Source organism: Symphodus melops (assembly GCF_947650265.1).
Source record: "Symphodus melops genome assembly, chromosome: 12".
NCBI classification, from domain to species: Eukaryota; Metazoa; Chordata; class Actinopteri; order Labriformes; family Labridae; genus Symphodus; species Symphodus melops.
In genome coordinates, this window is record NC_136702.1 from 12,272,415 (window position 1) to 12,286,386 (window position 13,972).

A 13,972-nucleotide genomic window follows, 5' to 3' on the forward strand; every position below is an offset into this window, starting at 1 on the left:
AGTAAATCCAGACGGACTTGTTTTTTTTTAATGCATCGATGGAAGCCTTACTGTATATTTGAAGTGCGCAGAACAGCTGTGTGTGTGTGTGTGTGTGTGTGTGTGTGTGTGTGTGTGTGTGTGTGTGTGTGTGTGTGTGTGTGTGTGTGTGTGTGTGTGTGTGTGTGTGTGTGTGTGTGTGTGTGTGTGTGTGTGTGTGTGTGTGTGTGTGTGTGGACTCCTCCCGTTGTGTGATGAAGTTCAGATGCGCGCCGTTGTTCCGTACGCGCGTCACCAGAGGAGCTTCCCGACGCGAGGGGAGGATGGAGAGCTGTGTGGATCACGACCATGGGAGGCTTTAAATCTAACACTGTACCTCGATAATTGACATTTTTTCTACTTTTGAAGGATATGTTTCCACCTTCTGTATGAGCAGGAAACTGGTTGCTTCGGATTCAGACATCCAGCACCGCGTTTCGCGACTGATCCTCAGTTGAAAAGCTTCTTGGGCTTCGTGGACCGTAAAACCTCGAGTCGGTCCCTCACGGCTATGCTTTAGTATACTCGGGCGGAGCTGTGTGTGGGAGGTATTCTCTTTTTTTTACTATCCAGGAAATGTTGGCATGGCCGCCTCGGGAGCACAGAAGTGTCCGAAGAGTGAGAAGTTGGACGAGGCGCAGGCTTTGGCCAAGAGCTGCGCTGGGCGACCAGACTTCCTGCCTTGTGATGGACTCTCCATCTGCGCGACGCACAGCCACGGGAAGTGCTTCAAGCTGCACTGGTGCTGCCACTTGGGCTGGTGTCACTGTAAGTTTATTTCACATGGTTTAAAAGCACTTCTTATAACCATATGTGAAAGCCCCTGCTATCACAATATAGGCTACTGAACTGGTGCGTATGTGAATTTAGATGTGGGCTGTAAATTCACCATACACATCCTGTGAATCGACTGAAAATGGTTTACTGAGGCAGATGTTCATAAACGGCACCAAAAGGTGCTTATTTAGCCAACTATTAAACTGACTCATCAGATGCACCCAGAAGGGATCGTGTGCTACTCCATTAGTGTTGTTTTATTTCTGATGCAACTTCCAGTGAGATTTAAGAGACTTATTTATCTCTGAAATAATTCCGAGGTCAAACTCAGAGTAACATCCTCCATTAGAGTCAAACCTTCAAATAGACGCCCCTGTGTGAATAGTTAATGTAGGCAAGTCTAAACAATGGAGGCTGCAAAATTCACAAGCAGGATGTGATGTTTCGGGGCCATGGTGCCACTGCTGCTGTTTTCATGCAGCCTAAACTGACAGTAAACAGAAGCAGTAGTGAAGTTCATTAAAATTTAGTAGCTAAAACAGCATCTAAAACGGTAATGTTGTAATCTTTAGCTATCTGCTGTAATGTCATGTTTAGGTTTAAAAACATAGGTCATTACAATCACAATAAAGTTCTTTTTTTGTGTGAACACTTTTAAAATATAAACGTTATTAAAATGGGAACAAATGAGAAAAATAGCGTATGCCTGAGGTTATGAAAGCATCTGCGTGTTGCTTTAAAATATAATGTTAACAAATACAGCCCATTATAAATACCATTCACATCAAGTAAAAGTAAAATAAATAATGATTTGTTTGATCTGAAGGGAGGGGGATGGTGATGGCTTTACCTCACTGATTGTGAAGATACTTACAAAAAGGCTTCGTGACATCACACACTTGAGTCATCTCTGTTGTTTTCTTCAACAGTAAAAAAAATCTTGTTTCTCCTTGTCAATCAATTTCATGAAAAGAAAAAAAAAACAATAAAGAATGAATTAATCATACCGATAAGTACTTTGTGTAGACAAATGAGTATAATAACACCTCTGTGCCATAAGCTGTTTTAAATCAGATATTTTCAGTATAATATTTGCTGTTTAATTTATTTTGACACGATCTGAGTGAAGTAACAACTCAAATTAAACAAATGTTTATTTATCCACACCTACAATTCTCCCTAAATATGCACATTTTATTCCTATTTTAAAAGTATGATTGTGTTTTATGAAATTATCAGCTTTTTTTTAATGAAACATTACTCATATGAAGATTTACGTCATCTAGAGGAAGTGTTTAAGGATGTGTGCTACAGACTGTACAATGTTAAGGGAAAGCACTGAGAGATTAACTAACACATTTCTGGTGTTGATCCTGATTTCCTGACACAAGATTTTCACAAAAATAAAGTATTCTTTGAAGTAGAACATATTTCAACAAATCCTGATATTTTAAAAACAAAGTGAAGCAGTTTAGGCCAAATGATACAACCCCAAAACTTTCAACATCATCTACAGTATATTAAATCTTTACGTGAAGCAGCACTTCCACTCAATTACAAACCATTTTCTTTTCACTTTGACAACAGTCACAGACATTTCCGCCAACAGTGGAGCGCAGACATTCCCCCTCCATTTAAACCTCCTCGACCCGACACTTTGACACCACCCAGCGCTAAATCACAATAGCTGCGTCTGAACCTGACAGGATGTCAGGCTCTTTGTGCTGGCCTAATTTATCCCGAAAATCCTCAGATCAGTGTAAAACACAATCAACCATCTCCTCTGCACCATTCACTCAGAGCTTATAGTGTGCAACTGGAGAAGTCACATTGTAATCTTTGCCATGTAATCATTGGATTTAGATTCCTGCCTCGGTCCAGAGTGAGCCAAGCGATTTGAAATATCTGATGTGGCAGAAAAACCATGAATTCTTTCCAGTGTATATTGGGAGCCACATGCGGGAATTATGTTTCCCAGAAAAGCCTGCTCAGCGTTGCATCATTTGTAAACATTCAGACCACTTTTTGTTCTGAAGTATTCATCTCTGTAGATAAAAGTGATGCGAAATGGACTCAGGGACCCTTCCCCCCTTTATTTAATACAGTTGTACTAGAGAGGAAAACATCATAATGAGGCTTCTCACCTTCACCTCTCTTTCCGATGTAATTCACGGGTTCCCCTCACAGGACGGCCACGCACCACACTGTGAGAATAAACCCAGTTAGTCTGCTGAATCAGGCTGAACCAGGGCACCCAGTGAGAAAAGTATTGCAGCTTGCTTCTGCATGCAACCCCCAGCTGCTCTGCTTGGCTCACACCCTTCTTTCCAGTGATACATGAAAAACACTGGATAGAAAAAATGTTGTTACACCCTTATCTGTTCACATTTTCATTTATGAACATGCCTACCACTGTCGCCCGGAGTATAAACTTGTTCTGAAGCTGATAATTGTGCATTCACCACAGGGAGCCCCGCTAGACTGCCTTTTTAATTACATCTTTAATAGCTTTCCAGGCAAACAAACACAAAAGGTCAATGTGTAGTGAGACTTGCTCAGCATTTAAATGTCCTGAACACAAATTATTTCCATTATCTCACCTGTTAAGAGGTGTATCGAGTGATTCCTGGCTTCTCTTTTTTCCATGTGCCTTTGCAAACCGAAACATCCTCAGGTTTTCGCCTTTTGCAGACTGCAGCAAGAAAATAATGTAGTTTCTTCAAATCCCAAACAATAGTTTCTATTAAGATGGAGCTGAATTGAAGCGTTTGGATGAGAAAACAGTGGAAACTGGAATTGTACGTGGGTGGAAGCAATGTTCCCAGCTGGTGACAACATCAGTCCAAGCCTCTCATTAGTGGTAATTAGCTGTATTTAGTGTCACCGCCAATATGTCATGTCTGATGAGAGCTTTTGCTCACAGCAACACTAGAACCACCTGGTCGGAACATTTTCTCTCCCTTTTAATCTTCAATGTACTGATTACAATTACCAGGCAGAACAATGAATCACTCATTTATAGAGTCTAACTAAGTCTAATGAGTTCTCAACAGTCCTGTAAGTCGCTCGTACTCACAACTTCACTTCTTAAAGAAAGTGGGATTTGTGTCAGGTTTCATCTCATCTGTACCAACACACAGCTGTAGCGTACAACAATCTCTGAAGGGAAATATGGAGGCTTATTTGATAAAGCTCTGCACTGTATTGATTAGTTTGGGGACCACTTCAAAATTGACTGCAGTGCTGAATCATGAAAAGTTTCACCTTTTATTAAAAGATCAATACATTGTGAGCACAGGCTGCAGGGGATGTGTTTTTTGATTGATCTTGTGTTTGGGAGCCACAGTGTGTCGATCACTTTAACTGCTGGATAATGGAAAAGTTGAAGGATTGTTGCAAAGATTTGAAAAGTGTGTTTTAATATTCTGCCATATTTGCTGTTTCTGTTACGATCCCCTCTAAGTGCCGCTGAGCAGGAGACACTCAGGGGACAACAGGAAATGATGTTTTAAAATACTGTAACCTACAAAAACTACTTGACATGGCGGCTGCAGTCTCATGTAAGCTAAACTGAACATTTAGAACACATGACAGAGTTCCTCCTTTTTTTTTATCCAAGAAGACTTATAGTTGTTTTTTAGTTAATTTCTAGTACTTTCTTGATGTACATACAATTTCGACATTTATTTATTGTGGGCTGAATCCATGCAGAACAACAGCTGTAGATTACATATCCCACAATGTAACGAGCTTTTATATTTGTGCACAGGTTTAAAAAGGGAATTTCCTGACTGGCTTTAGCTGAAAAACAGCCTCTCTTTCTCCCTCTGGAGTCATTAAAGAGGAAACAGGAAAGGGCTTTCACATGACGCTTAGTCAGAACGTCCCCTCCGCTGAAACCTGAAACTTGTGTTGTTACCCTGACCCCTGGCCCCATTGTTGGACAGATTTTGAACACAAAGAGCAGCGGATGTTAACGCAAACCAAATTTACCAGCCAAATTGGTGCAGCCAAATAACTGTTTGTGCTTACAGAGTTTGAAAGGCTGCTTTGAACTTTTTGTGTAGAATTTGAAGAGAAATATCTGCCCAGTTTGTACTCAAAGATTGCTGGAATTTGGCTCAGACGTGTAAAAAAACAAAAAAAACAAGCTGGTGGAGTTGTTCATGACTCAGTCTATACTTAAAGGCTTTGATATAAGCAGATATTTAAAAAGACAATAACTGTGCCAGACACCCATTCCCATTCATCTAAATGTGGAGTTTGTCTTCATTAAGCCTCGGTCTTTTAGTGTTTCTTTTTGAGCTGCAGAGAGTAGAGTGACAGAAGAGCTAGAAATTGAAGGAGTGGTGCCAAATCTGTGTGAGAGTCAGTGAAGGACTGAGAGGCTATATAGTGCATTATTCAAAGAGACTATCTCCTGTACTAAAGCAGAGTGTGCAGCCGTCAGCAAGCCACAGGCCCCAGAGAGAGAGAGAGAGAGAGAGTGAGAGAGCAGGGATGACATGCAAGATGGAGACGGATGGGAGCAGAGGAGTTAGAGCTCCTCATTCGTCCTGCATCCTCCTGAGAGAAATCTGTGACTTCCTCAAACAAGAGGTGTCTGTCTCCTCTAATCTCATCGTAAGAAGGCTTGAGTATAATGACCATGCCTTCACATTATTTTGATGCAGTCAGATGAAGCTAACCATCAGTAACCCTCAGATTGAAGAGTGCAATTTAGTGGTTGACCAAGGGGGCTTTTCTAAAATGTAGATTTAAGAAGGACATGTTGTAAACATGTATTAGGTATTGGTAGGTATTGTGTAAGAACAGCAAATAGATATAGAGCTGTGAGTAAAAGCTTATATGCATTCTTTAGTTTATGTATTTATTGCACTTCATATTATTATGGCAAAATCTAACAATTGCACGTTTTATTTTATTATATCGTGCAGACCTATTTTGGAGCCACATTTTATGTATTTTGACTGGGTACGTTTATCCAAAAGAGGGAAGAGACACCACCACGATTTTTTAAACTGGAGATACTCTGAATTTACTCGACCTTTGTCCTAATGACGAGCTGTTATTCCCTCTTTTGATGTACCCAACAGCCTCATATACAGCCCCTTTTGTTAAGTCCTACATGCCCAGAAGGCCTGTCACCAGTCTCCAGAGAACTTTCAATGGTATTTAATAATAACTTGATGAAAGGCAAGTGCAATATGCCCTGTGGCTGCATATCTTCCTGCTCTATTGGTGCTGCTGTCTGTGGAAACTTTGTGCCTTTGTTTCAAATGCAGTTAATTTTTCTCACTGTGGTTGAAGGTGCAAAGTCTTGGGTCTGCCGAGAAGCTCATCTGTTTTTTATTCTGAAGCACTAACCCGACCCTACTACATCAACCGCTGGAGGTTTTTTGTTTTTTCTTCTGTCAATCTTCATTAATGCCTGCCTGAGAGAGTCTTATGACATTATGTATTCTTTGTTTGGCCAGCTCACTTAAGGAATAAAAAAAATCTGCTGCAAAACAACTAGAAGTTCAAGAATGTCAGAGACATTGCCAGTAGCTGTTTTGTGCTATTTTGGGATGGTTGGGTGCCTTAACCCGATTTAATAAAAGAAAAGTTGTGGATTGTTTTTCTTTTTGCTCGCGTATTACATGACAGAATTCAGCAAATAGCCTTTTTTGCAACAGTCAGAGCACGATACAGCTTTCCCTTTTTACACACTATAATGTGATAGGTCTGTTATTACTGGACTGTATATGAATACAGTTACATTACAGTTGTAAGTCATTATAATTTAGTCCCATTTACATAAATAATCAACCATTTAAAAAGTGTAAATATGCACAAATGCACAATTTCTTCTTCTGTCTCCTTGAATTAACATTCGATTTAATGCACACTTTATTGGTTTTTGTTTTTTTTGGCAAATGAAACAAACTTTATTGACCTATTTTTGATCTAGATCTATACACCAGTGGTTGTATAGTTGAACGCCACAAAGGCAAATCGTTTTGTTATTGGCTTTTCATATTGTTTACTTCCTGCCTCGTCCTTTAAAGAGATAACTCAGGCCCTGACCCCAAAACTAAAAAGTCAGGAATGGCAAATTGTTCTCGGTATTGTATTTCCTTTCTTTATAAGGATTTCTGATCTTTTGAAAATGGAAATATAAAAAACACGAACACAGCAGAGTGAGACAGTACAAAGGCAGCTTAACAACTGACATTGTCATGCAAGGGCTCAGCATTGGGGAACACTGGAGTTCAGCTGAATATCAATAAAGCTGCATAGACTGTGTTCACTGGCTGTCAGCTACTGTTTGTATTCGTGTTAGAGAACAGTCTGAACAGTAAAGGCACACAGAAATCTCAGCTCTACATTAGCTTGTCTGTTCAGCTTTGTTGGTGCTTGAACATCAATTGTTGAGTTAATTTATGTTGAAGGTTGTTGCTCCTAGTAAACTCATCCAGGAGTTGATATTTTTAGAAGCAAACATTTAGCCAGAAGTTTGAAACTGAACTCTAAATCTTTTGAGAGTTTTTGCAGCACATTTACATTTGTGTTTTGTGTATGTACATATACTTGTCAACCTATAGAGTTGTGTATTCTTCATGGTGTGAGTGTTTCAGATCCCTGGCGTGAAATGGGACTTTTCCCTTGCTTTAAGTCAGATTTGAAGTCTCTGAAGTTCACACCTCTTTTGAGCACAAGAGTCCCACTCGTCCTTTCTGCTTAGTAGACAGCAACTGATGAAGTGCCCGGTTAGACTTAACACTTTGTGTTTTTAATCCATTAAGTGTTTGGGAACCATGGGGTTGTGAATCTTTTTGCTTCCTCTTTGCATCCAAGGATTGTTTTATGACTCAGCACCTGAAAAAATACTGTGTGTGAATGTTGACTTCTTTTTTTATGACCTGACATCAATGCTGAATGCATGCAGAGACAGCAATTACATCCACATGCAAGCCAGCTTCCTACTATTAGATACAAGTGCAACTGAAACCTACTTGCAAAAACTCAAAGTAAACTACAAGTTGTTTTTGTTATCGTTGAAAATGATTCTCTTCCTGCTTTTGTATTTACTTAGTGAGATTAATCTCAAACATACCACATTGTCCTCTGGGGTAGATGGAAACCATGATATTTCTATTTTAGTGCAAACCCACTCTGCATTCTGATTCTACGTTCAGGCTGTGTTCAGTGTGTGAGTCTTTTCAGGAATACCAGTGTCGATGAAGTGTTAGCTCCATATGTTTGTTGGTTTTGTTGTCTGCATATGCAGCATCTGCCCGTCCCACGGTATTGCTCTTGGAATTTCAAACTCCAGATGGATGCATGCAATTACATGTGATATGCGACATACAAATGTCAACACACTGCCTGCAACAGCTTTAGCTTTCATTTGTTGCCGCTATCTCGTCTGCCTGGATGGGCTCGCCTCAGTGTGAACATGGACCATTGAGTTTCCCTCATTAAACAAAGGATGGCTTCTATTACTCCCCTTTGTCTGTATCGGCGCTAGGTTTTGTGTTGCATAAAGCATACAAACATTCAGCTCTATACTGGTGCTGAATGATGCTGTTTTGTGTCCTTTAAAAAAGAGGTGGGCAGAAACTCCAGCAGGACTATTGGGCTGGTTTAGTTTAATTAAATATCATTTAATATCTTTTGTGTGGTACAAGAAATGTCTCGTCAGCATAACAAGCTCTCCTTGTCCATTCAGCAATGAAAAACAAAGCCCCTCTGAGCTAATTTGATGTTGTCAATGTCACCTGGGGAACACTTTTTGATTGAATGATTCCACCAACCAGTGAAACAAAAGACAAGGACACAGAGCGAGAGGAAGTGATGCGTAGGCCTGTCATTTTCTGTAGTTTCTCTCTCTCCAGGGAGCCAGTTAAACACAGCCGAGCAACACTACACAGGCAGCTCGGCTCTGTGTTGGAGGCAGTGGGCTGCAAACAATGAGTAACATTTGGGAGCAGTCATTTTGCACAACCACAACCAGTACATGAGATGTCAAAATGGGAGGCATAACTTACTTTGAAGGCGTCGAATATTTGTGTATGAATCAGGCCACTTATCAGAAAATGTATAGCTTTTATCTCATAGAGGATTAAGAAGCACTGTATATTGCATTGGTCTAATAATAATAAATGTGTTGCAGATTTACATCGACACAACAGCATGATTTGAGAAATCGTGTTCTGTGGCCTTAATCCTTTACGTTTTTCATCATTTTTGAATTAAGTCTTGCATCAGTTTCTTCACTGCTCTGCGTGGCCTGAAATATAAACCATGTTACACTCTGGCTGCTGCTCCTCTTGAGATGATGGTAGAAGGGCAGGTATTTTTTTGCCTCTGGCAGCACAAATGCTTTGTAGAGTGAAAATTGCAGCAGCCTCCAAAATAGGAGAGATGATAGGTTATCAGAAACACTTCTTTCATGCACTCTAATCTACACTCACTGGCACCTTCCAAAAAATGTTTGTGGTTAACAATCACTGAAACACCTTATTAATATCACTCATTTATTGCTCTGCAAACGTTAAGAACCTGTGAAATAAGGCAGTAGCTCCCAAACCTTTTTTCCTTGGAGCCCTTTATACTTGTATCTTAGAAAAGCTGAGATGTCCTTTGAACCCATATGAAAGAAGTTATTACATTACTGTCAAGAATTAACATTAATTTAAAGGTTTTCGTTGATAAAATCGTGGCAGAATTCTCTACACCCGTGGTCTCACGAAAATAGTTTTGTATAAACTTTCAGTAAGTGTTTTGTCATGGTTTTAACCAATCTAATATGGTTTGGATCCTTGGTTGGAACATGGTTGGATTGATGTATGTGTTCAATTTTACGAGTCTTCAAATAAATGCAGGAATGCACCAATGTAGGATTGTCGTCGGCCCTGTTGGCAAACATTGGCCTGTAGTTTTTTTTTTGGTAATAGCTTGGATTTTTTATAACCACTGCATCTTTAAATATGTAAGAGGAATACTCTGATTTGTGTTTTTATATGTATTGAATATGAATATATTTCAACCAATTTACACTGAAGTATTTCTTTTAAGAGTGTAAATGCGTGCTGCTGTTGGGATTTCTGCCGAAATGTTTCTACATGGTTGCATAATTTATTTTATTTCAAACATGTTAAAAAAAAATTTTTTTTAAAAAAAGCAAACAAAGAAATGCTGTAACTAAAAATATGTTAAAAACAAATAAAATATAAACACAACATTACATGCCTGTACATACATTTTTATTTATTCCATTCTGCATTATTGTCTTCTTTTTGGGCTGTGTTGGCAGAAGGAAGCGGTGAACACACTGATATATCACGCTTTCACTAGATGCGATCGTATCTGAAAATAGTTGCTTATTAAATATCTAGCTGAAACACTGCTCTCATATTGTGTTTTATCAAGCGCAGGCATACATAGTCCAATTTAATTTATTCTCCTTTGTAGGTCAATAGCAACTCCAGAAATGTCTGTATCCTTGGCAGCTATATGCTCAACTGTGTTCATCAAAAAATCTTCAAATTATTATCTGCTGAGCAGTTTCCTTCAGGCTTAATTTCTCTCTTTTTTCTCTTCTTTTTTTTAAATTCAGGCAAGTACGTTTACCAGCCCATGACCAATGTGTGCAAGTTGCCCAGCACAGCCGTGCCTCCTGTTGATACAGAGTACAGTAACACCATGGACCTCTCCGTCTCTCTGGCCGAGCGCTTCCTGAAGCTTGCCCCCTGCTTCCAGTCACCCCCTTACCTGGAGTCGCCCAAGTATTGCGTCATCGCCGATCTCTTTGTGGACGACTACATCGTTAAACGTATTAACGGAAAGATGTGCTATGTTCAGCGCCCCCCTCCTCCTTTACCAGAGCCCCCTCATGCCCCTACCCCTACCCCACCTGCTCCTGCTACACCTCAGAGGCCCCAGAATCCAGCTTCTCAGTCTCGACAACCAGTAAAGAACGCACCGCCAACCCCACACACACCTACACCCTTGCAGCCGGTCCAACAGGCATACAGTGAACACAAACACCGGTCTCCTGTGGATAAGATCAAAGGCCCCAAAATGGACCACTGCTCCTCTCCATCCAGCTCTGAGGACTCTGGCATCAACGCATTGGGTCTGCACTACCTGGAGTCCTGCGAGGAGGAGAGCGACGAGGAAGAGGATGAGGAGCTGAGCACGGACGAGAACTCCAGCCCTGGAAGCCTTTGGGACCAGGACGAGTGCTCTCTGCTCTCCCCCTCCAAGTCTATGATAGAGATCATCGAAAAGATCGAAACAACTGTGTAACCGATGCATCATCGACATGTACACCAGCTGACAAGCAGCACGACATAACTGAGAATGATTTTATTGAGGATGATTCCTGCAGGTGGCAGAGGACTGTACGCCTGCACTCAAACACAGCCTCTCCTCTGTCAACCAACCCTGCATGGAGTGAATTTCTAAAATGAAGAAGCACAGGATTAAAAAGCACATGCACAGTGGACCAAATAGACCTCTTGTACATGGTAATTACACAGTGAATAACCTAAAATACAAAAGGAATCTGTCATAGGCACACTTACATCACAGAAAAGTAAGAAAAATATCATGTAAAAAAAATTCCGAGGCTTTCTTCCTTTTCAGGCATACATTACAGGAGCTAAATTATATATTAACAAAGAGGGTAGAAGTACGTTTGGTGATGATAATGAACGTTTAGGGTGTTCCTTGTGTTTTACAGTCATCAATCTGACATTCAGACTTTATTCTAACTCAACATTTAATTGTCAGAGAAAGCTTGCCATTTTCACTTTCTCACATTGGCTGCTAGCTCCACCCACACCTATTAGTAATTCTGACACTTCAATGTAATAACTCCAAGGCCAGCTACCCTTGATGGGCCTAAAGCACATCAGCATTTTTACCTGTTAATTACTCAGCTCAGAGCAGCAGGAAAACAGCCGCTTTAATCACGTTGTTATAAAAGATTTCCAGGCCCACAGTTAGTCTGCACTTTACTGACACTAACACATGCAGTAGGTATGTCAGAGTTTGACAATCAAGGATGACACAAAAAGCACATTCCCATGCTGTACCTGCCAGTGGGGACCATGGATGCTCTTATATAACTTCTTAAACCATTTATCAGACTTTAACACATGGAACTGACCAACCCTTCAGGTCTCACTGCGCTGAACTGTAGTGCTGTTCAAGGTTAAATGAGGTGTTAAGCAAAACATGACTTGGTATGACCTCTATTAGCAGAAATTAAATAGCATGGACACGTCTCTGGCAGAGCTACAGTGACAACAGTAGTCACAGCAGAAACTTGTAGGACACCTAGGAAAGCAGGTATATATAATTATAACTTTAACAATAAAAAAAGGCATTGTTATTTGCATTTCAGGGTTGACAGTGAAACATCTTGTGTTTCCAGCTGAATGAGGAGTCTTGGAAAGGTGAGCAGGTTAGGACAGATTAGTATGTCACAGTTTTTTGTGCTTTGGGGCAGAAAAGTGTCACTTAATGCACTTTGAAAATGACATTACAGTATGGAATAGGATGCTGAATAGGTGTTGTAATGTTGTGATGGACATGATGTTAGAAGAGATGCGCTGAAATATAAACTTGTGTGGAACAGCCCCTTTTTAGTCAGTTAGTACAATGAAGATAGGCTAGGGTTATATTTGTTTTTTGTTTTTTTTTATGTTGAAAGAGTTAACTTCCAGGGGAGTTATCTGCCAAAATCACCTAAATATTCACACTTATTATCGCTATCAAGCTGCACTAAATGTTAAAATGAGAAAGGAAATCTGCATGACTGCATTTATTTGCAGAAGTCCCTTCCATCTAAGACTAATTTAACATAATTGGCTTCTGAAAGAGTGGACAAATTGTGCATCAGTTCATCAGATAAAAGGACTTTTATTCATTGACTGTCCTCAACATTACATTGAACACAGTCCCTCCTAATGCAGTTTAAAAATGTCTTATGTTCTCATTATTGTTATATTATTTTCATATGAATAAATCTCAATGAAACATTTTTTTCCCTCAGTTTGTCCTTTGAAATGTGTGGGCATGTTTTTTGGGGGGGGTTTTTTTGCAAAGAGAACATTAAAAAAAAAAGACTTAAACTTCCTCAACGTGACACACAGATGACTAAGGCTCTTCAGAGATTGGGTGGAATAGCAAAGTAGAGTGAGAGATAAGCTCAAATGGAATCATTACTTTCACAACGTGTCTGTTGATTGTCTCTGACAGGTCTCAAGGATTGTTAGTTGTTGTGTCTTAAATTCCCTCCCCTGTTGTAACCTTTGCCTCCTTGTGGTGCTACCACAGAGGAAAATCTGCTCATGTTGTAAAAAATCAAACTAAGCAAATGGAAGATTGAGGACAATGCCACAATTGTAGTACTGCAGAAAGACAAAGCAAGCAGGTGAAGGTCCTGAGACACGAGTTTGTATCTGATTTAATGAGGGATATGTAAGAGTCTCTTTTCCCATTAAATCCCACCCAGATTGATTTCCCTGTTTCTCCTGCATAGAGTCTATTGATTATCTGTACTCTGCTAGTGCGGAAGGCAAAACCAAGGCCACGATGAAATGCTAATCAGTTTATATAAATGTACATTCATTGTTCTGCTTGGTCATGAAGATAAGTGTGCAGCTGACTGCTGCTGGAAAGCCTGCATGACAAAGCAGAGTGGGAGACAAGAGAGAGAGAAAACTGGAGAAGACAAGAGAAGAGAATAAAGGCGAAGACAAAAAAAAACAAAAAAAAACAGTGGGAGTGCATGGAGGGGGCAAAGGAAGTGTAATTAAAATCATGGTGATGATGATGATGCAAGCACATGCAAAGTCTTTGGAAGGACTGCCTGTGTGCATGCAGTTCAACATTTTCAAAAAAAAAAAAAAATCAGACAGATCTCATGAAGAGATAGATTGCTGTAACTGTTAATCCCTTGGAGCAAAGTCATTCAATTGGCAGGCACCTTGAGCAGTCCAGAGCTTCTACACACACACACACACACACACACACAGGAAGATGCACACCAAATCAAAAAATGTCCTTGTTCAAGGACTGCTTCTCAGGCTGGGTTGACACAGCACGAGTCATACAGGCTGAAGGGAGATATTGTCAGTTACTTTTTCCTTTCAGACGTTAGCATAAACACATTACCTGA

General features: G+C 40.1%; 1 protein-coding gene across 1 annotated transcript; it reads left to right on the forward strand.

Moving 5' to 3' along the window:
- The first annotated feature begins 227 nt into the window (after nt 1–227).
- LOC306832675 (UPF0524 protein C3orf70 homolog B) lies at nt 228–12,832 on the forward strand. Its single transcript, XM_079357541.1, has 2 exons — nt 228–786; nt 10,400–12,832. The coding sequence occupies exons 1-2, from the start codon at nt 603–605 to the stop codon at nt 11,089–11,091; spliced, it is 876 nt and encodes a 291-aa protein (XP_079213667.1). The 5' UTR covers nt 228–602; the 3' UTR covers nt 11,092–12,832.
- The last annotated feature ends 1,140 nt before the right edge of the window (nt 12,833–13,972 follow it).